Genomic DNA, 25,842 nt, shown 5'->3' on the forward strand with positions numbered 1-25,842 from the left:
CAATGTAACATTTGAACACTGTAGTGAGAGTTGCTTGAAATGGGCCTCTATACACCTATGTAGATATTTCATTAAAAAACAAACGTTTCCACCTAGAATAGTCATTTACCACATTAACAATGTATAGTGTTTTCTTCATTGAAAAAAGTGCTTTTCTTTGAAAAATAAGGACATTTCTAAGTGACCCCAAACTTTTGAACGGTAGTGTATATATTTGTTATAACGACCATGACAATATTGTGGTTATCAGACATGATTTATACATCTTCGTCTTTGCTCCAGAATAACATGACAACAATCTATAATGACACCGTAACATGCCACGATATTATAACTAATTATATTAGGCTATAATTACGTTTGTCATGAAATGAGCATAATAGCGTTCATTACAAAATGGTTAGATCTTCTTTAAGGGGAGCGCAGGCTTCATAGAGAGGAAGAGATGACAGTTAGGAATTTATGACTGACTGATCCAAATAGAAAGTGATGTTGGGAGTTTTATGGTTTTATGACTTTAGCTTCAGTACTTTGGCTTTGTAGTAAGACTAAGGGTTGTATGGTCTGCATAAAACATGTATCTTGAGATTTTGCTCAGTTATCACATGGAAAGATCATGCCTCTAAAGTTTGTGTGATATCAAGTATGCATAGTCCTTTTGTCAGTGCTATGTGGGACAAGTAATATGGGAAAAGGAATTTAAACATGATAAGCTTCACAGTTTAGGTTAGAGAAACCATTTGAGTATTGATAGATGGATTTTGTAGAGTTACATTTTGTAGAAGAGATACTGTTTTAATGATTGTTGATGGTTGTTAGATGGGAAGAAGTTTTAGACTTCTCAGGCAGATTTGGGGTCAGTGGTCAAGCTTTTGTTAATTAAGATTATACTTGGGATTTTTCTTTGAGAATATGTAATGATATGGGTCACACTTGGATAAGGAAGTTGTGTTGGTGTTTATAGGAGTCCACATGGTGTTAATTACTTCAGTTGAATGAGAGAACGGGACCTTGAAGATTAAGTCAGACGACAAGAAGTCAGTTACCTTTAACTGACCTCTGTGAGAATGTGATTGTTTGTCACTGTGCGACCTCTTGCAGTCTACTTTGTGTGAGATTCACAGGCAGGTGAAGGAGATATGGTAATGGATTTGAAATGGAAAATCCTGGACAGATCCGGGGTGAAAGGGATCATTCCAAATTCTCTTGACTACAAATTCAGCGGTGATAATTGAGGGGAGAGCATTGTGGGTCCATGGCGACGGAAGGAGAGGACACACGTTCTGCGTACAACCAAGGACATTTCCGAGCAGTACGCAAAGTGCAGTGTCGTTGAAAGTTTGATCGTCGTTTGCAATTGGTTTAAAGATCCTGTAAAGTCAATTCCATGATTTGCTTCTCAGTACATTATATACATGTGAAATGAGTTCCTGAAAGCATGTGCAAAGCGCTAAAACTTTGTCAAACTGAAATGTGTAGTTAGACCGTAGAACAGTTTCTCTTCCGTTTTCAGATCAGGTTTTAATGGGCGGGGCCAAAAAGTTACCCATCTACGTCATTTCGACCCATCTACGTCAGATCACTGACTGCTGTACTGTTATTGTAGCCTACATCAGCTAGCTAGCTAGCTAGCTTCAGGATGTCTCCCTCCACCCGCAACTGCATCTTCCCTGGATGCAAAAACTTCAGCTGCGCTGCAACACTATTTAATTTCCCTATTGATGAGGAAAGGAAAAATAGGTGGATTGATTTTGTGAAGATCCACGCTGATGGAAAGCTGGATGAAACAGCTGCCTCTGCAGTGGATAAGAGTCTGCTAAATGACTAAATGCAGTGACCATTTCACGGCGGATAGTTTTAACATGGACCAGAGACAGACGAGGTTCGCGGACACACGGCTTCTCTTGCAGCGCAGAGCCGTACCGAGCATCGCCCTCCCGGCCGTTCCTCCTCCCGGTCGCACCTGGACAATCCACCGCCGCCAGCAGTTCATCACTCTGTTCTGTGTGCTTGTTATAATTATACTAGATAACTTTTCCAGAGGTATCTCTGCTATGAGTTAGTGCAAACCGCTAAATTGATATTAGGCTACTCGGTGTAGAATGATGGTATTTTGGTGACATGGTAGCTAATGTGTTAGAAGTAGCCTAGTTGGAGAGCTCACTGTCTGCTGTGTCTGTCACTGTTACAGCTCAGGGGAACATTTCATTTATATGCATCTGTATGTTTCACTCATTGAACAAATACATTCTAATTCTATACCGTTTTGTTCGGCTTGACGTAGCGTCCATTATCTGAGGCATAGGTAGGCAGTGAGGGGCGGAGCTTCAGCTCCTTCAGGCGACACGCCCCTCCAGTCTCAAGCAGAGAAGACTGCTGATTTCAAAGCCTAATTTAACATACTTGTCAGTGTTATTTTTTCATTCGAATTTGTATGGGTAGTTTACAGTGTTGCCACAGTTACTTTGAAAAAGTAACTTAGTTACATTACAGATTACTTGATTTAAAAAGTAACTAAGTTAGATTACAAGTTACTTTATTAGTTACATTCAGCAGCTGCCGAAAAAATCCCCGCCGCCTCAACATAAAAATAGGTGCATTCGACTTCATGCAGCGCCGGCATCGCCTGCAGCCGCCTGCAGCCCAGCTGACTTGAAGCAGCCAATGGCATTCTCAACTTCAAGGCAGCCGGTTGTCGGCGCCGCCGGTGCTGCATGAAGTCGAACACACCTATTGACAACCGGCTCTATAAGTTTGACTGTGCAGTGCTGCGACTCCAAATATTTCTTCAAGTCGTGTTTTTGTAGCTTGATAGCACTTTGTCGCCACCAGCACAGAGTGTACAACGAACCTTGATATTTCCATCTTTAGCTGACAAATACTCAAAATAGTGATTGTATTTCCAACTTGAAAATGCGCATCTCTCTCTCTCCTGCTAGCTACATTGTTGTTTGTGTCGCTGAGTGGTAGGTCTATGTATATACACGTGACGTGACCCTCGTGCTGAAAACGTGACTTAATTGTCGCCTAGGCTTAACTCCCAGAGACGCAAGAAGAAATCAAATATATATTTTACTATTAATGACAAAATAGTAACGCACAGTGACTTGGATAAGTAACTTTAATCTGATTACTAGTTTGGAGATAGTAACACGTTAGATTACTCGTTACCGGCATCACCGGTAGTTATTAACACATTATTCTGTGGTGTGGCAAACTTAAAACTAGTTTTCAGGTCCACTTTACAGGATCTTTAACTAGGCCACATTGCCCACGAGAAGAAACAGTCTACATTTACATTTAGTCATTTAGCAGATGCTCTTATCCAGAGCGACTTAAAGTACAGGGACATTCCCCCAAGGGCAAGTAGGGTGAAGTGCCTTGCCCAAGGACACAACGTCATTTGGCCCGGACGGGAATCGAACTGGCAACCTTCAGATTACTAGCCCGATTCCCTAACCGCTCAGCCACCTGACTACCTACTGAAGATGATAATTATGGACATCACACAACCATGGCATCCGTTTCCGAACCTGTACTTTGTTGTGGTATAGGAACAGCATTACTTATAGTGTATAAACAATTCTATTGATGCTATGATTATGTAATGGTTTCAACTGTTCCACCGATAACGATGCAATTGCTGAACAAATCAGAGGGGGATGTGAATGATGGTTTGAATTCAGGTTTATAGATGAAGATATTAATGTGTTTGCTTTTGATGTTCTAAATGAAATGGGTCTGTCTAGATTGATGGGAATACATTTGCTTTATGTATTTCTGTATTCGGTATGGATGATCCTTATGATCCAAGATGGCGCCGATGAAGGCTGCCTAGGTCGTTAGGTGCGCTCTTTTTTGTCTCGTTTTGTCTGTTAATTCAGTGTTCTGCCAAGATTTCCGGGGTTCTCTAACAAGAGAAGTACTTCTAAACATCAGGACTACAACTTGTGATGGCATTTTTTGAATATAGTTACTAAGAGTGTATTTTTAATAGACTGAGGTTGTGTTTAAACAAATGGATGTTGCAGTTAGTCTTAAGGTATTTATGGTGTTGGTTTATGATGCTTGATTGAGAAGCTAGGGGCACGGAGGTTGGGGGATGTTTGAGTTCTGTGGCCTAAAGGGAGAAGGGTAGATGGATCAGTTGATCTAGCAGCTCTGACCTTTTGGCCAAGGAGATTGTGTCCTGTGTCCTGTTTGTGTTTCATTAAGGGTATCCTTACTGTCCCCATTTAGAGAAAGAGCTGTGACATCAAAAGACTTTGGTATCTTGACCTGGGGGGTTATATTGTCTTAACTGTCACTGACCAGTGTTAACCAATCACAGAGACCACTGCATTGATGAATTGATCATTTATTAGGGCATCTGTTTTAAGTGTATAAAAGCACAAGCTTTATGATTGTTCTTCATCACTCTTGCGAACGACCTGTGGCTAGCACCTCCTTCGTAATGACTGATCAGCAAAGCTTTGTTTAATATTACGTAATTGTATAAGCTAAATAAATTGTATTAAAACCACATCTCTTGACTACTCAGATCTACACAGTGACACTTGAAATTTCCACCTTTACAAACTCCTGTGTATTTATTTCCCACTTTTCTGCTTCCAGCGGCAGAATTAGTGGGAATTATAGTCAAAGCCACCCTCGGCTTTGTTCTAGCAGCGAAGCGTCGTAGGAGAGGCAAACGAGCCGGTGCACTGGTGCGACTCCGTCGGCGTGGGGCACGTACAGCGTTACCGTGGATATTTCTCTCCAACGTGCGTTCACTGAGCAACAAACTGGATGAACTTCAGCTACTGGTGTGGAAAAACAAAGACTTTCATTCATCTTCCGTTTTGTGCTTTACAGAGACATGGCTGAGTGAACTGATCCCAGACTCTGCGCTACAGCTAGCAGGTTTCAAACTTCTGAGAGCGGATCGTGACCCTGTGCTCTCTGGCAAAACGAAAGGCGGTGGTATTTGTTTTTACATTAACAGTGGCTGGTGTGAAGATGTGACAGTGATTCTGCAGCACTGTTCTCCTGATCTGGAATCATTTTTTATTAACTGTAGATCTTTTTACTCGCCACGAGAGTTTGCATCATTCATTCTGGTTGGCGTCTACATGCCTCCGCAGGCTAGCGTCAAAGAGGCTCAACGTGTGCTCGCCAGCCAGATACTGAGTGTGGAGCATGAAAATCTGAATTCCTTGGTTATTGTGCTAGGCGACTTTAGCAAAGGCAATCTCACTCAAGAACTCCCCAAATACAGACAATTCATCAAATGCCCTACCAAAGAAGGAAACACCTTGGATCACTGCTACTCTACAATCAGCAAAGCATACCATGCGGTCCCCCGAGCAGCACTGGGTCACTCTGACCACGCACGTGCGTTAAGCTGGGAACACAAGTCTCTGACTCCCGGTCCATCAGCACTGGATCACCCCAGGGCTGCGTCCTTTCTCCTCTGCTCTTCTCCCTGTACACCAACAGCTGCACCTCTAGTCATCCGTCCGTCAAACTACTGAAGTTTGCGGACGACACCACCCTCATTGGGCTCATCTCTGGTGGAGACGAGTCTGATTATAGGTGGGAAGCGGCCAACCTGGTGACCTGGTGCAGCCAGAACAACCTAGAGCTCAATGCTCTTAAGACAGTGGAGATGGTTGTGGACTTCAGGAAGAATACAGCCCCACTCACCCCCATCACCCTGTGTGACTCCCCAGTCAACACTGTGACAGAGTCCTTCCGCTTCCTGGGCACTATCCTCTCCCAGGACCTCAAGTGGGAACTGAACATCAGCTCCCTCACAAGAAAGCACAACAGAGGATGTACTTTCTACGGCAGCTGAAGAAATTCAACCTGCCAAAGACAGTGATGGTGCACTTCTACACAGCCATCATTGAGTCCATCCTCACCTCCTCCATCAGCATCTGGTACGCTGCTGCCACTGCCAAGGACAAGAGCAGGCTGCAGCGTATCATCCGCACTGCTGAGAAGGTGATTGCCTGCAATCTGCCCTCGAGGACCTGCTCACCTCGAGGACCCTGAGGCGAGCGAGGAAGATTGTGGCCGACCCCTCCCACCCTGGTCACTCCCTGTTTCAGTCACTCCCTCCGGCAGAAGGCTGCGGTCCATCAGGACCAATACCACACGCCACAAAAACAGTTTCTTCCGTTTGACTTTGGTGGCTGATCCATGATAGAAAGAGAGAAGGAGGCCCATTCAATTGCGCGTTTAAATGCTCGCACTGTACGGTATAGTGGGCGGAGAAAGGCGGTGATTACCCGATGACCTGCAGGTTTCGTAAATACGACGTAAACTGCAAATGTTTACTCAACAACAGGTCTGCAAACGCCTTTGTAAACCGAGATTCATTCGAACAAATTGAGGCGACAAAGGGTTTGCTGACCTGTCGAGGAGTAAACATTTGGTTTCTTATATACTACAACAATACGTGGGAAGATCCCAAATCAAACACGTCGAATCTGGAGCAGACGCCATGTTGTCAGAGCAATCAGCTGCACTGGCACTGGTGACGTCACTACATCTCCAACGCAACATATCAACAACATCAATTCGTCTTCTGTCTGCTTCAGATACTTCTTTAAAACGGGAAGCGCAAAAAACATATTTGGTTGTTTTAGGGTTTTTTAGGCAATTTAGGCTACTTTGTTGCCGAGCAGATGCCACGTTGTTAAGGTCAGTTGCTACATCTCTAAGGCAACCGCTTGTTGCTAGGTCCGTAAAAACGTTTATTTACCTCTGCGAACTTTCAGGAGGTATATAAACGGATTTATTAACTTTTGAGAACGTCTTCTGGACCAATAGGAACAGCGTATTGTTCTGTAGTGAGGTCCACAAGACCACACGGAGCCAACATCTTGCCACACCTGAAGAGTGATTCAATCACATCAGACAACCCTAATCAGCCCTTGTGACACCCTCAGTATGCTGATTACCCACCAAACGCCGATGCAAAGGAACCATAGAATGGGGGGGGACCTCCCCAATATACCAAATCAGCCCTCCTGCTAGCTTGCAAGCTTCAAAGGGCCTGATTTAGACAACACGTCTCCAGCGACCATTTGCTATCCGTTTCGGCGGCGATTTGAACAAAGAGCATACCTTGATCAGAACTTTTGAGGAAAGTTCTTGAGACTTTACCACAAGAGTACAAGGTGGAGAATTATGAGAGGGATATTTGTGTTATGTTTGTTACTTTGTTTTAATGTTGTGTTCACTGAAATCTTGATTCTAGTAACAACTCCTTCTTCCTGAAAGATAACCACGTCATTCTTGGTATCTACACGAAGCTATCATAATAAAACAATCATTCAACTATATTTTGTAACTGTACCAAGATGTCCAGAACAATATTTGAACCATCGAATGATCAGCCAGAGATCAGATCACACCTTTGGTAGGTGTGAAGGAAGGAGGGGGGAGTTGAGAACCCAGCTTCCCCCAATCCACATCTGACCCCAGACGGGTCCTCCCTCGAACTGTATAAAGCCCTAAGATGACCATCAATCTCGGACTCCAGCGAAACCGACCATGGCATGAACGCCATCAGGATTGGCGTTCCAAGGACGTCGCCAAGCTTCTCCTGAGATTCAACTTTATAGTGATCGCGACACTATCTGGACGTTTCAACAGAAGAACCAAAAACGCAATTCCAAATGCGACTTCACTGAGATCCCGCAGACTCAGTCACATGACCCAGCGCAGCCGCGCTGTGACTTCAGATTCTTCAAATGGACCTTTGGCGCAAACCGCCCTCAACATCATTGATCAACCCCTGATCAAACGTAACTATGGCTAACGCTCTTTCCTCCTCGACATGGCATTGGCGTGAGCTCTGTTTATGATTTGTAAGGATGTAATCACTGACTGTACAATTTCTGCCTTTCTTTAAGTTAGACCATTTCATTCTGTTCATTGAAACCAATCTCTCATATCAAACCCATAATCCAACTTTTCATAAGATCTGTTTACCTTACTTGAATAAATTCATTGTAAAGATATTTTGACGTGCGTGTTCACTGATGTTACGATTGGCTCTACTCTTAGAACGAATTCATTCCTAAAGATGAGACTGATTATTACATATTAAACATAGGATTCCCTAATGTCCTAAACCAATATTAGGGTGGTGCCCCAGACTTTATGATAAATTAAGTATTTCTATCTTTAAACGAGCAAACCCCGCTACAGTTCCAATTATTACACTAGTATATAAGAAACTGAAGTATCACAGCGTGCGCAATCTGCGGGTTGGCTATGGAGCTAATAACGCTACGTTTGCGAATGTACGTACATGAGGCCCAGAGTACTCTGTTTTCTGGTGTTTGTACAAACTAATTAAATTGTATTGAAACGGCTATTGAATCACAGTTGCACTCTGATCTCCAAGCATGCGAGTATTTTAGTGTTGCATTGGATGAGTCTTGTGACATAAAAGACAAGCTTCAGTTGGCAATATTTGCACGGTCTGTGGCAAACGATTGTGTGATCAAAGAAGAACTCCTTAATATTGTGCCATTAAAAGACAGAACACGTGGCATAGATTTGAAAGAAACAATGATGGCTGCATTTGTGAAAGCAAATCTGCCCATACCGAAGCTAACTGCAATAGCTACGGATGGAGCGCCAGCAATGATTGGATGTAAATTGTTATATTTGTATTTGTGGACTTGGTTGAACTGAGAGTTTGTGTGTGTGAGACAGTGCACACAATGTTCATTTTTGAAAATGACTGGCCTGTGGTCTTAATACTGTAGAAGTCCATTTGTCATCATGTTGGTGTGTGACATTTACAGGAAAACTGGCTGAGCAGAGGTCTGTGTCTGTCTGTCTGTGTGCATGTATGTGTGTGCGTGTGAGGAAGGGAGGGGCGATGTTCATGTGTGCCCGTGTATGATGTGGCTCTTTGCAGTAACACAGTAAAAAAAATTGGCTTTTAGTCTCTGACTGGTTGGCCACCCCTGCTGTACAGTTAGGTCCATAAATATTTGGACATTGACACAATTTTCATCATTTTGGCTCTGTATACCACCACAATGGATTTGAAATGAAACAATCAAGATGTGCTTTAAGTGCAGACTTTCAGCTTTAATTTCAGGGTATTTACATCCAAATCAGGTGAACGGTGTAGGAATTACAACACATTTTATATGTGCCCCCCCCCTTTTGAAGGGACCAAAAATAATTGGACAAACTAACAATCATAAATCTAATTGTCACTTTTAACCCATAGACATGGGTCTATGGGTTCCAGACTTCAGGCTGTCATTGACTGCAAAGGATTTGCAACCAAGTATTAAAAGTGACAATTAGATTTATGATTGTTAGTTTGTCCAATTATTTTTGGTCCCTTCAAAGACGCTGGGTTTCGTCCCTGGTGATGCTCTGCCAGGCCTCTACTGCAACTGTCTTCAGTTCCTGCTTGTTCTTGGGGCATTTTCCCTTCAGTTTTGTCTTTAGCAAGTGAAATGCATGCTCAATTGGATTTAGGTCAGGTGATTGACTTGGCCATTGCAGAACATTCCACTTCTTTGCCTTAAAAAACTCTTTGGTTGCTTTCGCAGTATGCTTCGGGTCATTGTCCATCTGCACTGTGAAGCGCCGTCCTATGAGTTCTGAAGCATTTGGCTGAATCTGAGCAGATAATATTGCCAGAAACACTTCAGAATTAACCCTACTGCTTTTGTCAGCAGTCACATCATCGATAAATACAAGGGAACCAGTTCCATTGGCAGCCATACATGCCCACGCCATAACACTACCTCCACCATGCTTCACTGATGAGGTGGTATGCTTTGGATCATGAGCAGTTCCTTCCGTTCTCCATACTCTTCTCTTCCCATCATTCTGGTACAAGTTGATCTTGGTCTCATCTGTCCATAGGATGTTGTTCCAGAACTGTACAGGGTCTTTTAGATGTTTTTTGACAAACTCTAATCTGGTCTTCCTGTTTTTGAGACTCACCAATGGTTTACATCTTGTGGTGAACCCTCTGTATTTACTCTGGTGAAGTCTTCTCTTAATTTTTGACTTTGACACAGATACGCCTACCTCCTGGAGAGTGTTCTTGATCTGGCCAACTGTTGTGAAGGGGTTTTTCTTCACCAGGGAAATAATTCTTCTGCCATCCACCACAGTTGTTTTCCGTGGTCTTCCGGGTCTTTTGGTGTTGCTAAGCTCACCAGTGCGTTCTTTCTTTTTAAGAATGTACCAAACAGTTGATTTGGCCACACCTAATGTTTTTGCTATCTCTCTGATAGGTTTGTTTTGATTTTTCAGCCTAACGATGGCTTGCTTCACTGATGGTGACAGCTCTTTGGACTTCATATTGAGAGTTGACAGCAACAGATTCCAAACACAAATACCATACTTGAAATGAACTCTAGACCTTTTATCTGCTCCTTGTCAATGAAATAACGAACTCCCATGAGGGAATAACATACACCTGGCCATGGAACAGCTGAGCAGCCAATTGTCCAATTACTTTTGGTCCCTTAAAAAGGGGGGGTGCACATATAAAATGTATTGTAATTCCTACACCGTTCACCTGATTTGGATGTAAATACCCTGAAATTAAAGCTGAAAGTCTGCACTTAAAGCACATCTTCATTGTTTCATTTCAAATCCATTGTGGTGGTATACAGAGCCAAAATGATGAAAATTGTGTCAATGTCCAAATATTTATGGACCTAACTGTATATACCCAAATGAGTGTGTGTACACACTGTACACAGTAGGGTCCAAGTGTCTGAGACCACAAGTCAAAATACTTAAATTAAGCATTTGTTTCTAAATACTAATATTTAATGACAAATTATAATATCAGCTTGATAAAGGTGTTGAGCCGAATTTGTAGCAGCCTGACTTAATGTTTAATAAAAGCACTGCTAATACTAGCAGCCAAACGTGTGAATAGCTAGCTTAAGTAACAAGTTGAATCTTGTTTTACTGGACTATGACCATGAATTTCAGAATCTTAGTATTTGGTACGTCCCCCTTTTGCTTTAATGACAGCATGCACTCGAGCTGGCATGCAATTTCATGTGAAATCATGTTGGGATTATCACGTTTTGCACTGTTCCAAAGAGCTTCTGACTTTTGGACCTGACTGACAGACCTGTGTATCGTGTGTATGTCTCACACACTCAGTTGGTATCAAATGTTTGTTCACCATACAAACACTAAAGCTAGCTACTGTAATCCAGATAGTATTACTAAACACAAAGAAGTGTTATTCTTCTTTGTTCACCATGCCTGGTAGCTGAGATGTGGTTACTTACGACTAATAAATACAGAACAGTCATTGACTGACCACTGAAAGTATTGTTAGTGTAATCATTACTGTATAAATATGCACTTCAGATGCTTGATCTTCTGCTGTACTGTCTACATAAATGATTTGCATATCCACACACAAACACCATAGTAGACAAAGAACAGAGTAGATTTATGTGTACCTTGCCGAGCAACAATCAGACTGGCAATGCAGTCAGGAACACTAGTGCCAGCTGCCAGGAAAGTGATGCCCATGATGACGTCAGGAATGCCAAGTGTAAACCCAATTATGGTTACCTACAAAAAAAACAATTGTGAGAGGTTGCGCGCGCACACACAGGTTGCGCGCGCACACACAGGTTGCGCGCGCGCACACACACACACACACACACACACACACACACACACCTACAACGGTGCAACTCACCATCCACACCATGAAGTAGGAGAAGACAGCAATCCAGACAGTGGAGAGGATGAATGAGAGCATGAAGTACTTCTCCCAGCGGGGCTTTCCACAATTGGGGATAGTGAAGAAGAGAAGCAGCAGCAGGGGCCAGGAGATCAGCCACTTAAACTTACTACCAATGCCCGCTAAAGGACAAACAGAAGAACGGGAGAAAAAGTCAGCCGTGAGGCTGATATTAGACCTGTCTACTGGGGTTGGATCTTGTTTATAGTTGGAAGCAATTCCCAATGACAAATAATATGACAGCCATGTTCAAATGTGAAGGGGGAATGATAATTAGTCAAGGCAATTAGTCAATTCTAAGTATTCTAATAAGTAAGGATAATTAGGGTTATGGGCACCAAGTGTATTGAACTGGAAGCTATATATTTGGTTGGTTAGAATTAGGTTCATCTGCCTGCTGTATATCATGAACTACTGCAATAAACAGTTTAATTATTATACTTGGAAAAGTTATACACAAAGAAACATCACAAAACATTCAGAGTGTACACACAAACCTGGCACATGGAAGGGAGATATGGTGTCATTCTCTTCTTGTTCGCTGGGCTTGTCTTCAGGCACGTTTCCGTTTTCTATGTCCACTTTCCCATCAATTACTGCAGTCTCCACGCCATTGGCGGCCTGGACCAGCTTCTGTCGCTTTCAGAGGACAGGTCACCATGTGACTAACAGCACAATGCAAATCATTACAGACCTATCAAGTCAAACATGAGTACATCTTTACACAAACACCCCCACAATACCTCAGTGATGATAAGGCGACTAGCCATACGGAGCCGGGTCTTGGGGCCAAAATGGCTGGTGACCATGATCCGGAGCCCGGCCTCAGGGAAGCGGAACTTTGGAGGGCTGGTATTCATAATTTCATCTACCATCACCACAGAGCCACGACTGTAAGCTCTACTGGGCTTGACTAGGAGAGAGAAAGAGCGTTTCGAAAACCTTGTGTAAAAGGATGCCACACTGTGTGAAGCGTTGAATGGTTGTTGATATTACGCTGTAAAATGCTAGTTCAACTCAATTCCAGTTATTTGTGCACTAGTCTAAAAAGGCTTAATTTGATTTTTATATTATATAAAACACAGTATCGTCTGCATGTCAAGACACACACACTGATACCTCAATCATTAAATTCAGGTGTTTCCTTCAGTCTCATAGCCACGGGTGTATAAAATCAAGCACCTAGCCATGCAGTTTGCCTTTACAAACATGGGTAATTCGAAAGAGTTCACTGAATTAATGTGTGGTACTGTAACTAGATGCCATCGTTGCAACAAGTCAATTCATGAAATTTCTTCTGTCCTAGATATTCAACTGTAAGTGGTATTATTGCAAAGTGGAAGTGTTTAGGAATCACAGCAACCAGCCACAAAGTGACAGACCCCCATAAAGTTAGAGTGCTGAGGCACAGTGTGTAAAAGTTACCAAAGCTTTGATTACTCATAACTGCAGAGTTCCAAACCTCCTCTGGCATTAACATCAGCACAAAACCTGTGCTGGCCAAACAGCTGCACGCAAGCCTTACATCACCAAGCACAATTGCCAAGCGTCAGATGGAGTGGTATAAAGCACGCTGTCACTGGACTCTGGAGCAGTGGAAACGTGTTCTGTGGAGTGACAAATCACTCGTCTCTCTGGCAGGGAAGGATGAGTCAGGGTTTGGCAAATGCCAGGAGAACATTACCTGCCCGACTGCATTGTGCCAACTGTAAAGTTTGGCGGAGGAGGAATAATGGAATGGGGTTGTTTTTCTGGGGTTGGCCGAGGCTCTTTAGTTCCAATGATGGGAAATGTTTATGCCTCAGCTTACCAAGACACTTGGGTATATTTTATGCTTCCAATTTTGTGGCAACAGTTTGAGGAAGGCCCCTCTCTGTTCCAGCATGATCCAGTGCACAAAGCAATGCTATAATAGCATTGTTGGATGAGTCTGGTGTGGAAGAACTTGACTGGCCCGCACAGAGCCCTAACCTCAAACCTACTGAACACTTTTGTGATGAACTAGAACAGAGATTGCGAGTCAGGCCCTCTCGTCCAACATCAGTGTCTGAGCTCACAAATGCTCCTCTGGATGAATACAGTCACTCAAAAATCTTGTAGAAAGCCTTCCAACAAGTGCTAGCTGTAATAGCTCAAAAGGGGGGGACCAACTCCATATTAATGCCTATGGATTTAGAATGGGAGGCCATAAAAACTCCTGTAGGTGTAATGTGTAAGTGTCCACATACTTCTGGCCATGTAGTGTGTGCGCGCGTCTCAGCCATAACATTACAACCACTGACAGGTGAAGTCAGGGTTTTTCCTGCATAGAGAAAATGTTGGCGCGCGCCAAAGCCGTTTTCACGAGCGCCAATGACAAATCCCGAGCGCCAAAGGCAAAAAAAAGTCTGCGATGAAGAAAAGAAAAAAAGCTGTGTTCATCACGCGTGCAATGCATGTCAGCGAATATGTTCTCAAGTAGGCTACAGCCAAAACCCTCGTTCTGTTTTGATCAATAGTAATCGAGTTGATAAGCGTGTCTTCTTGTCTGATCAATATGCAACTGTGAGGTGCGTGAATGGACAGAGTGGCCACTAAACTGTCGTTCCGCTGCGAGGGCCAGCCTGACGTGCACAAATACACCTGTACAAATGCAAATGAAATTTCAACTCAAAATGCTGACAAAAGTTTGATTTACGATTTCCAACGCAGCCTCCATTGGTATTCTTAACCTGGAATGATAATATATAGTGCAGTGTTTCCTCTATGGCTACATTTCTGCCGCCACGGTATCAGAAATCAGGCTGTACAAAATTTTAGGCCGTCTATCAGCAGTGATTGTTAGAGTGCATGTCGGAGAATTGCACGGACACACGCTTCACACCGCAGTTGAGATTGCGTGTGTGCGTCCTTGAGAACTGTAAATCGTATAACTTATGTTGTCAGTTCATTTAAGCCTGTTATTGTATAAGTCTATAGTTATTGCAAATTTAAATCAAGTTAACTGGTGATTTTCGTTGTTTGTATTCTTCCCCTGCTAGCTAAATTGCACATGTCTGTTGATTCGATAGCGATTGCTGCCCTTGCTCAGGTTTGTATTTTAGGTGCATTATTATGCTGAAGGAGTTTTAATTAATAAAAAGTGGGTTTATTGTTATTATTTTCTACAGAATGCTTAGCCTATCAAGATCAAATGAAGCAGACAGTGTACATGCTTTAGAGTGGCCTACCTTAATCGACAGACTAGGCTACTGACCATTTACAATAAGTTGTTACGTCAATTATGAATTGGCCGCATTTATGCCATTTCGAACATACTTTATGAGTGTAAGGTGTCTTTAAGTAGCCTAACTTTATTGTTTAGGGGAAACAGGACTAAAATATGTGCCCTATTACATTAGCTATTAGACTATTACATTAACCTGTTCCGAAATATAGGTTTAGTTTCGGCGGGGGGGGGGGGGGGGGTGCAAAACACCCGGGAATAAATACATTGATTAGAAAAAGAAAGATAAAAAAAAATATATACACATATATATTTTTTTGGAGCACCGAAGACCCATTTTGACCCAGGAAAAACCCTGGGTGAAGTGAATAATACTGATCTGATCCATGGAGGCCCCTCCTTGCAACTTACTGCTGCTAACATATTGATGCCAGATACCACAATACACTTTCAAAGGTCTAGTGGAGTCCATGCCTCAGCGGGTCAGGGCTGTTTGGTGCAGTAGTTTTGGGGGGGGTGTGTGCGTATGGGGTGTAATTTGTGTCAGCGTAGCTGCACACAGTGCATTCACGCGTACCTGATACGGGTGAATTACGTGTGGGCTACTCTGGCGAGTTTTAGAAAGTGCGGAATCAATACTACACCTTACAGTTTGATAGAAAATTTGGTGTGCGCATAAACAGACGTAATTTGTGCATCTTACATTTGATAAGGCGTGCGTATAGGCACGTGTTATATGTGCTTCGAATACTTTGTTCAGTGATGAACATCCTCATCACTAGAATCGCAGAACCATTTTCTCATTTTCTCTTTTACTTATTGTCCCAAAATTAACTTGCCTTAGGTCAATCTGTAATTCATGTTCGAAAACATTAATTTCAAAACAGCGATCTCACCCACGTCGAAAGATCTCATGCGTCTAAGCGGTGTTCGCAGGCATTTCTGTGCAATGGTGTAAGTATGCAAAGCACACAACACCTGCATGTGCGCACGACTAAATATCTATCAAACAGTTAGGCTTAGTGTTCACGTAGGCCTTGCGTATTCGAGGCGTATGTTAGGTGTAGTGTACACAACACGTACACATTGTTCACACGTCAATAAAATACGTGTGCACAACGCCAGCGTGATGTGTGAACGCCTGTGTCAACTGAAAGTCAATGTAAAGTTCTTGCGTGCGTGCAGAGGTTTGATATCATCGCGCAGGCGTGTACAGGCGATACTGTGTGCTTTGCATATTAACCGGTGACATGTATTACACCTTATATGTGTGTGTCTGTACACACACACACGAGGTGCAAACACACACACACATGGCAGTCCTCCACATTAGCCTTTGCCATTACCAGAAGGAACAGTGGGTCAACAATTCCATTTCTCCAAACATGCCATTTCAACATGGCCTTCATTTCATCCCCTCAGAATGTTACTCAATGCTTTTTTGCTTGGGGGTCTGAGGTCCTAAATGCAGGTTACTCATTTGCAGCCTGTCTAGTTAGCCTTACCTACTGGGAGTAGTGGCAACGGTGGGTCACACACACACACTATCAGAACAAGCCTTACCATCCTCCATCTCGCTGCTGGCTGCCGCATTACCGTTAGCCACATTCTTGCCCCCTTTTCCGACGAAGAACTTCTGCATGCTGGAGTTAAACCTGGACAATTGTGTTGAGAAAAGTCACAGAAACTTTACTTTCACAACTATTCACTAGGCCAAGTAGTCAAAAGATACTTAGCATATTTTATGAAATAAATGCAAAGCTGCAAAAATCTGAAATTATAATATAATTAAACACTGAGTAGACCTCAGATGTAAGGAATCTAACACAGTCAGTGTGTGTAAGCCTGAGAACCCATCTAGGAGAAAGAACTCCTTCCCCTCCAAATTAGATAGAAGAGTGAAACAACTAAGCCTGTTTTCTTAGCCATGGCAGAGGGAAAGATTAAACTCTTATGGGCAGGGAGAGAGCAAGCTGTGGATGAGACACACACAGATTACCGTGGGAGTGACCTGACCATGACATGCACACAACTCGTTTATCACATCTGTATATGGCTACATGTCTAGTTATGCGAATGCCAGCAATACATTAAATCATAATAGCCAAGGGCTTTTATACTGGTGATTTCAAGGATTTTATCTACCACAAACACCCACATCAATACAACTTACATATTTACAAAGCTGCTCTACATCTGTCATACATTGGTATTACGATTAATAATCTCAGCAGCATTAAACATTCCAAGGTGCCATCTTTTCTGCAATACCACCAAAAATTGTGTAGAGAAAGTGACACGTCTGTGTGTGTGTGTTCCCCTGTTTTGTTTGGCCCCGCCCCCTCCAGGTGTGTCTCGTCTTGTCTGCTCGTTAGTGGGGTATTTAGTCCGTTGGGTTATGTTTGTCCTGTGCCACTTCGTCTTGTGTGTTTCTACCGAGCGTTCCCGCGTACCTGTTACCTGTTCTGTTCCTGCCTTGTGCTCAGATTTCCCGTGCTTAGACCTCGATTGGACTGTCCACGACTACTCTACCTGATACCGGATTGTACCTTCGCTGCCTGCCTGTGCACCGATCACCTGCCTGTCCACGACTACTCTACCTGATACCGGATTGTACCTTCGCCGCCAGCCTGTTTACCGATCACCTGCCTGTCCCCGATTACTCTGCCTTAAATAAACCCTCTTGTTCTTGGAAGCTACCTACAGTGTCTGAATCTGCATCTGGGTCTACCTCTGTGCGTGAGCCGTGATAGAAAGGACATTCTAAAAGGATTCTTGATGAAAATAGCTATAATCCTCTTATTTCACCCACTATGTACTAGGGGTGTAACGATACATGTATTTATAGTGAACTGTTTCGGTACAGGGCGTTCGGTTCGGTACAGGGCTGTGCACGGGTGAGTTCCCAGAACGGAAGTTGAGTGGTTTATTTTCTGCAACCAACCTGCTGGCAAGACCCTCCCCTGTCGCTAAAGTCTCCTGCTTGGGAACACTTCGGCTTTCTGGTCAAATATTGCAATGGAGAAAGACAAGTGGATAAAACAAGGGCAGTGTGCTGTACGGTGTTCATTTTAGGACATCCTCAGATCTCAGACTCAAGTGTCAGACTCAGGCGAAACGGCATTACACCTGGGACACACTGCCTGCGATCTGCTGCAACGCGCCTGGAAGCGCCGCCTTTTACGCTGCGATCGTTTCGGCAGCTGGTCTAATTCTTTTGCAAGACACTTGTGAAATCGGCTGCAGGATGATAAGACACCATATTAGTTGATATATTTGAATACAATAACATGTTATTAAGAATTTACTACATTAATTGTAGACTACGGTGAACATTTGTAAAGTTGTAAACTTTATAATGATTTTTGTTATATTACTTTGGAGGCCTACGAAGCCTACTTTACCAATATTCACCCTATATTAAACATAACTACACAATGTTGGTAACTAACGACCTTTACATGTGGTTACCCTGATGAAAATAAATGAAAATAAACGGATTGATCTGTTGAGCTAGCATGCCCGTACTTGTTTTGTTTGTTTGAGAGAAACGAGTTGTCACGCGTTGCACACAACACACACGCGTACAGACATAGTCTACCGAGAGAGAACCCCCAAGTCGATTACTAAAATCAGTGAGAAATTCAAGGAGATGGACGACATCAAATTAATTCTCGAAGTTGAAAAGCACAGGGAGTTGTATGACCCCCAGCAACAATTTTACAAAGACAACATAGGCTAAATAAGGATCAATGCTGGGTATAGCCAATGCCATGTTTATGTATCATGTCAGCGTAAAGGAAAGCTCAGAGTAGCTGAAAGCAGAGACTGTTTAACCCTTGTGCTGCCTTCGGGTCACATGACCCAAAGGTTTATAACGAACCATCGTTGTGTTTACCCAATTTTACCCAATACAAAAACATATAAAAATAATTTTCTTTTAACCTTTGCAATGTGGGGGGTCTGAGACAGCCCAACAGTTAAAAGAAAATGCTTCACTTTGTTTTTGTAGGTGGTAAAGTTGTCGCAATACGACGGTGGGTCACAATGACTGATGGGTCAGAACGACCCAAGATAACACGAGGGTTAAGGAGAGTCTGTCCACTCCCTATTAAGCCCCATTGTACCGAATTTGTTTGCAGTTCCACCAGAGTTCCACTGGGGGTGATCGCGAGCGAGTGCATGCTGAATGGGAGTCTATGGAGCTAAACGGCTAAATTTGTCTCTTTCACCTGATTGTCACTGAGAAATCTCAGATTTGATTGTAGTTTTTGCATGTTCAACATGGATTATAGTTCGAAAGTTGAATGAACGAGTACTTATGTCTTTTCGATTTCTTACAAGATGAGTCGTTGTTGCCCATAACACGCTAGCATTCTGCTAATGAATGCTGATTGGTTAGTGAAGGACTGACTACGACCAGAGATCCCGCTTGATAGCATCCGAAGCAGAATCAGAATGTCAAAGCATTAGCAACAAAATTAGCAAGCCAAAACTCTTTCTAGCATGTGTATTGACAGGGAGAGCCATAGATATATATAAAGGCTAGATGTCTCGTCCGCGTTGCTGGCCAACGTAGTCGAACGTCCGCACATGGCGGCCATCTTGCTACAGTCAACTCGCTCACCCATAACATTGTGTTGGTGCTACATGTACTTTTTTAAATGACCACAACTTGCTCAATTTCCAACCGATTTTTAAACGGTTTGGTTTGTTATCAACGTCAGAGATGTCGTTATGCCACTGCACACTTCTATTCTATAAAAAAAAAAATATATAATTATTCATAAGTATGCAGTGGCATAACGACATCTCTGACGTTGATAAACAAAAACTGTTTAAAAATTGGTTGGAAATTGAGCAAGTTGTCAAAAAGCGTTGTGCGCTGCGCCCATTTTTTTAAAGGCGGCCGCCTTTTTCCTTATAGGGTTGCATGTAAAAAAGGCGCTGGCAGTTGAAAAAAGAAGTCAAGTGTGAACACGGCCTTAGTGTTAATTTTAGGACATCCTCAGATCTCAGACTCAAGTATCAGACTCAAACGATAGTAGGCTACACAACATTTTGAGCCTCTCAAATTTTGGCTTCTGGACAATGCTGTCAGATGCTTCAGTCCATAAATTCTGTGGGTAAATGTTAATAATTAATCTAAAATTTTACTCCTACCTAGGGCTATGCACAGTTTCAATGTAAAATTGCTATTTCAGAATTACTCTGTGGCTGTAAAACAATCGCCATTAACGTATACCATGAAGGAACGATTCAAACAATGTTGTGTAGCCTACTATCACAGACCTACTGTTTGTTATGTTTGTCTAGCTAGCGAAGTTATGTTAGCGACAAGTGGAGGCATTCATTTTAAATGTTCATAAAAATGTCAATTGCATTAGGCTACTTCACTTTCTAACACTGTAGTATACATGGCAACCGGAGGACTAAACATGGGTTTACTTTACACGAGTGAACTAGCTTGCAGAAAACAACTATTTTGTATTATATCACAAGTAGTTTGCTTGCTGTACCAGTTAACAGAAACAACACCACAGCAGTATTCACTGTAAAAGCTGCCATCTACTTTAGCTCATTCAGAAGGTAGTCAACAGCTGCCTCTAACTCTGACAACTTTTTTCTGACAGTTTTGTCTGAGACTAACAGAGGTTTTTCTGATGCCGTTTGGTTTGACGCCGTTTGGTTTGACGCCGTTTGGTTTGACGTTGTTTTGTCTGAGACTGACAGTAGTTTTTCTGAGACCTGATGCCTTTTCGTTTGAGTCTGACACTTACTTGAGTCTGAGATCTGAGGATTTCCTAAAATGAACACCGTAGTACCGACACTGTTCAGCTAAGATCGGGTAGCCTACGTTTCCGGCAACACGACAAACATGCTAACTCACCTGAAACGGCACCACCCAAGTGTGAATATCACTGCTACAAGAAAAAAACCAAAAACTTTAGTGCAAACACAGCTGACTTCGGCATTCAAGCAGCCTCTCCCTAGCAATTAAGATCGGGCCAAAGCTATAACAACTGCCACCTGAGTTTTTATAGCAGCGGATCGAAGACCGTTTTGTTTACATGAGAATATTTTATATAATTTATTACCAGGCAGCACTTTGCAATAGTATTATATATATATTTTCTTTTTCATATTTTGTATAATGTTGTAGCCATCTGTTTGTGGGTTCACTTTCTGTTGTGTAAATAATTATATACGGACACGGTCTTCAAGCACAACTTGTATTTGTTTACTGTATTTCTCTCAGACTTAGCATTCGAACAGCCCTCCACTTACTTCACCTAACTGCCGTAGCAACATGCCTACGGAACTCCTGAAGGACAAAAGCCCCCCTTTCCCGTTACACATAGAAAGGTCTGTCACATACGTCCCCCCCTCAACATGGAACGTCCCCGTTCCAACAGAACAGTCAGACAAACAGATCACAAATCCTGGGAACATATGCAACAGCAGGCAGCCAAAAAAAACAATAGAATACAATAGAATTAGACACCAATGGCCACCCCAACACATACAGATGACAATTCACGCACTCCCCAAACATACCAGATAACAGTGACACATAACACAGGAAGTTGGAGGCCCCCCTGAAAGAGGCCCCACTACGCCCCAGAGCAGCATGGGCATGACAAAACCAACAGGCAGAAGTACATCTGAAGAAAGAAAAAAAATCACAAATATACATACACACAAACCTCATATGCATACATAGTATATCTATCCTCCCCCCATAATAGAACAACAACAAGAACAATTCTCAGGTCAACACAAAGTCCTCAAAACGACCAGGGGGACGCACTGTCCTCCCGGTCCGAGTCGTCACCCGAGCCTACTCGTCAGAATCAGCAGGCATTGTACACATCCCTCCTTCGCCCACCAGGTCAACGGGCTCCGTCTGCGTGGCAGGAGGAGCAAAGCCTGGTGAAGAAACAGGCGCCACCTTCTGGGGCCCCGGGGCTACGGGAAAGTTGTATCGCCTCAATCTATCGTAGTGTACAACCTGCTCCCGGTCATCATAGTCCAAAGGATTCTCAATCCGGTGTGAGTCAAGCACCTGAATAACCCTATAAGGTCCTTTCCAGTGACGCGCCAGCTTCATGCGACTCTCTGTCGGGTTGTTCAGCCACACCATGTCACCCATCTCATATGGCCGATGACGCACCAGTTCAGTCTTGCATCACCGAAGGCAATCTCCAGCCCCTTTACCATAAAGGACACAAACTCTGCCTGCATCCTGGGCACCTGAGAGTTGGAACAGTCTCAGAGGCACCAACACATCTGCTGGAACTTGTGCTTCTCTCTGGAGGAGGGGATCCCTCTCTGAATTGCTCCTCCCAAGGTTTCTTCCATTTTTTTTTCTCCTGTTGAGAGTTTTTTGGGAGTTTTTCCTTGTCTTCCTTGAGGGTTTAGGTTGGTTGAGGGGCAGTTCTATGGGCATATGTGAAGCCCTCTGTGACATGCTTGCGTGTAAAAAGGGCTATACAAATACATTTGATTTGATTTTGATCTCCCATGCACAAGGTAAAATGGGGTGAACTGTGTACTGGCATGTTTCGAAGTGTTATAAGCAAAAGCCACTTGCCTCAGAAAATAGTCCCACTCACCCCCATGTGACAGCAGCCTATTGGCCAGCTGGTCAATCAGGGTACGATTATGACAATCCACCATGCCATCCGACTTCGGATTGTAGGCGGTGGTGCGCGTTTTCTTTATCCCTAGTAGACGACAGAGGCTCTGGATGCCTGGAATCAAACTGCCAACCCTGGTCACTGTGTAAAGTCTGAGGAATCCCGTGCACCAGCACATCATCTTCAAACAGACACGGTCTGTGCCGTCTGGTTGGGAAGAGCATACAAGTTAACAAACTTTGTGAAATAGTCTGCTACTAAAAGCACATATCTATTGCCCTTAGTTGTCACCGGCAACTGTAAGATGCCCGCCGCCACTCTCTGAAAAGGGTGACTGGCCAGAGACCCTCCCATTTGGGCCCGTTGTTTAGGGACAGGAAACCGTAGAGTCTGACAAGCCTCACACTGCTCACACCGTCGTTTAATGTATCTAAACATAGACGGCCAATAACATGTTTTACAAGCTTTCTCCCACACCCGTTCTGCAGAGAAATGCCCCGAAACAGCCCCGCCGTGGAGGTGCTGCAGAATGTCCGGTACGAGAGACGACGGAACAACAGTCTGCACTAAATTCTCACCCGTTAGTGAAGAGTGCACAGACCGACACAAAAGTCCGTCAATCACTGCGAGTTGACTAAATTCAGTCCATAACTTCCTAAGACACACAGACGACCCCCTCAGACGGCCGCGGGGTGGTTTCAGCGCAACTCCTTCAATCCAGTCCAACACCGTGGAGATATCTGGGTCGGACTGCTGCAACGCCTGCAGGTTCACTGGTCCCAAGTCCACCGACCGGTCTACAGTTGGTTGCGATTGGCCTATGGGCAGAGAGGTAGGGAAGCCATCCAGAATTTCCTGTTGAGTATGGAAAGTCCCCGGATGGTTAGGTATGTCCCGAGTCAACGGCATTCACATGAGTCACACCATTGTCCTCCCTGGCGTGCGTCGACACTGGCCGGCGGGACAAAGCATCCGCGTTAGCATGACGCACCCCCTCTCGGTGTTCGATGACCCAGTGCAGGGGATCCAGCTCCAGTACCCACCTACACCTCCGGCCAGATGGATCATTGTCAATAGACATAAGACGCAGGCCCAGTAATGGCCGAAGATCCGTAATGATGGTGAAAGAAGTCAGTCCCATATAGTGTTTGAATTTGCGTACAGCCCACACCACAGCCCAGAACTCTCTATCAAAGGTGGACCAGCGCTTCTGCATGGGACTGAGGGCCTGACTGGTGTAGACCACAACATGCTCAAGTCCATACCTGACCTGGGCCAGCACAGCCCCCACTGAGTCTTTAGAGGCATCAGTATAGACTTTGAAGGGCACGCTAAAGTCAGGCAGAGCCACTACAGGGGCTGTCGACAGTACCCCTTTTAAATGGTTGAAGGCTAAGTCAGCCAGCTGTCCATTCAAATGGCAAATTTTTCCCCATCAGGTGATTCAGAGGGGCCGCATGCTGGGCAAAATTCTGAACAAACCGTCTGTAGTAAGAACACAGCCCCACAAAGGCTCTCACTTCTGATGGAGTCTTGGGAGTAGGCCATTGTTCAACTTTGTCTGTGTTTCTTGGGTCTGGCTGCAGACCCCACCGAGAGACAACGTGGCCCAGGAATGTCACCTGATCCCTGGCAAAGTGGCATTTCTTTGGATTTAACAAACACGCAGCTTGGATCCTCCTCTTCTAGATTAGAGAGGTGGGCCTCAAACGTGTTGCTGTATATCAAAATATCGTCAAGGAAGACCATACATATCTGCCAGGGTAGGCATCTCAGGACAAGTTCCATCATCCGTTGGAATGTTTCATTTCCCTGTATTTTCCTTGCATGCATTGAAAACACCACCTAACCTATGTAAAAGCTTAGTCAGTTCTGCTCTCTCCTTTTCAGTGATAGGAGAATCGTCTAGTGACATAGCGGGCACTGGTATGTTTGTATTTGCCAAAATTAAAAAATTTCTGAGGAAGTGGAGTGAGATCTGACTCTTCCACATGGTAAAACTCACCTAAGTGCATTCCGTGTTTGAGTGTTAAGTCATTACATGTGGGGTTAAGCACACGGGTAGCTGTGACTCCATTCTTCACAGATGTCACAGTGTGCGCCACAACCAGTCCAGCTGTCTCATGCACATTGGGTTCTAAGTAGCCCACAAAGTCGCTACAGTTTAACCCTTGTGCTGCCTTCGGGTCACATGACCCAAAGGTTCATAACGAACCATCGTTGTGTTTGCCCAATTTTACCCGAGACAAAAACATAAAAATAATTGTCTTTTAACCTTTGCAATGTGGGGGGTCTGAGACAGCCCAACGGTTAAAAGAAAATGCTTCACTTTGTTTTTGTCTGCGGTAAATTTGTCGCAATACGACGGTGGGTCAGAATGACCCGAAGATAACACACGGGTTAAGTCAGCAGAACCAGGCGGACTGATCTTTACAGACACTATTGTCTCACTCAGAGCGGGAATAGTCAATCCAGAAACCAGCGACACAATACAGCAGGTGGGGGTCATGTCCTTACCCTTCAGCAGGGGGACACTGAAGCCCCACAGTTGCAGCTGGGCCCGTCCAACATCAATAAGTGCGTGATTTTTACAAAGAAAATCCCAGCCCAGTAGGACGGCCTGTGTAGTGTCCCGGAGCACATGAAACACATGCTGCCATGTTCCGGAGCCCAGTCGAAGGGTTAATGTGAGTGAGGTAGCTGAGCGGTTAGGGAATTGGGCTAGTCATCCAAAGGTTGCTGGTTCGATTCCCGGCCGTGCAAAATGAAGTTGTGTCCTTGGGCAAGGCACTTCGCCCTACTTGCCTCAGGGGAATGTCCCTGTACTTACTGTAAGTCGCTCTGGATAAGAGCGTCTGCTAAATGACTAAATATAATGTAAATGTAACAAATACATGGGCGGTGTGGATTTGCTGGACTCATTTGGAGCCAAATACAAGTTCCTCATGAAATTGCGCCGCTGATACAGTTACATCTTCTGGCACACTATTATCATTGCTGTGATCAACGCATGTCTCCTCTACAAACGGGACTGCAAGGCTCTCAATATTCCCAAGAAAAAGATGTTGAACAGGAGACTGTTTCAGGCGCAACTAGCTTCCTCTCTCATCCTGACAAAAACAGCTGTCAACACACCAAGGAGAGGGCGGCCATCTTCAGCCAGTGGGAGCCCTTTGACATCGATAACTGTGACACCTCAGAGACCTGTGACTGCTCAGAAGAGACCATCATCAGGTAAT

General features: G+C 43.9%; 1 protein-coding gene across 4 annotated transcripts in view; it reads right to left on the reverse strand.

The window, feature by feature from the left end:
* slc24a4b (solute carrier family 24 member 4b) overlaps window positions 1-25,842 on the reverse strand; it is a 93,153-nt gene that overhangs the window by 13,773 nt on the left and 53,538 nt on the right. For 3 of the 4 annotated variants that reach the window (XM_062468410.1, XM_062468411.1, XM_062468408.1), the window contains exons 10-14: window positions 16,527-16,618; window positions 12,502-12,671; window positions 12,256-12,397; window positions 11,714-11,880; window positions 11,469-11,583 (exon numbers count right to left, since the gene is read on the reverse strand). In XM_062468410.1, coding sequence (XP_062324394.1) covers window positions 11,469-11,583; window positions 11,714-11,880; window positions 12,256-12,397; window positions 12,502-12,671; window positions 16,527-16,618 — 686 coding nt within the window. The remainder of the gene's footprint in view (window positions 1-11,468; window positions 11,584-11,713; window positions 11,881-12,255; window positions 12,398-12,501; window positions 12,672-16,526; window positions 16,619-25,842) is intronic. The other variant, XM_062468409.1, reaches the window with a different exon arrangement.

This window comes from Osmerus eperlanus, chromosome 8, assembly GCF_963692335.1.
Source record: "Osmerus eperlanus chromosome 8, fOsmEpe2.1, whole genome shotgun sequence".
In the NCBI taxonomy this organism is placed as follows: Eukaryota; Metazoa; Chordata; class Actinopteri; order Osmeriformes; family Osmeridae; genus Osmerus; species Osmerus eperlanus.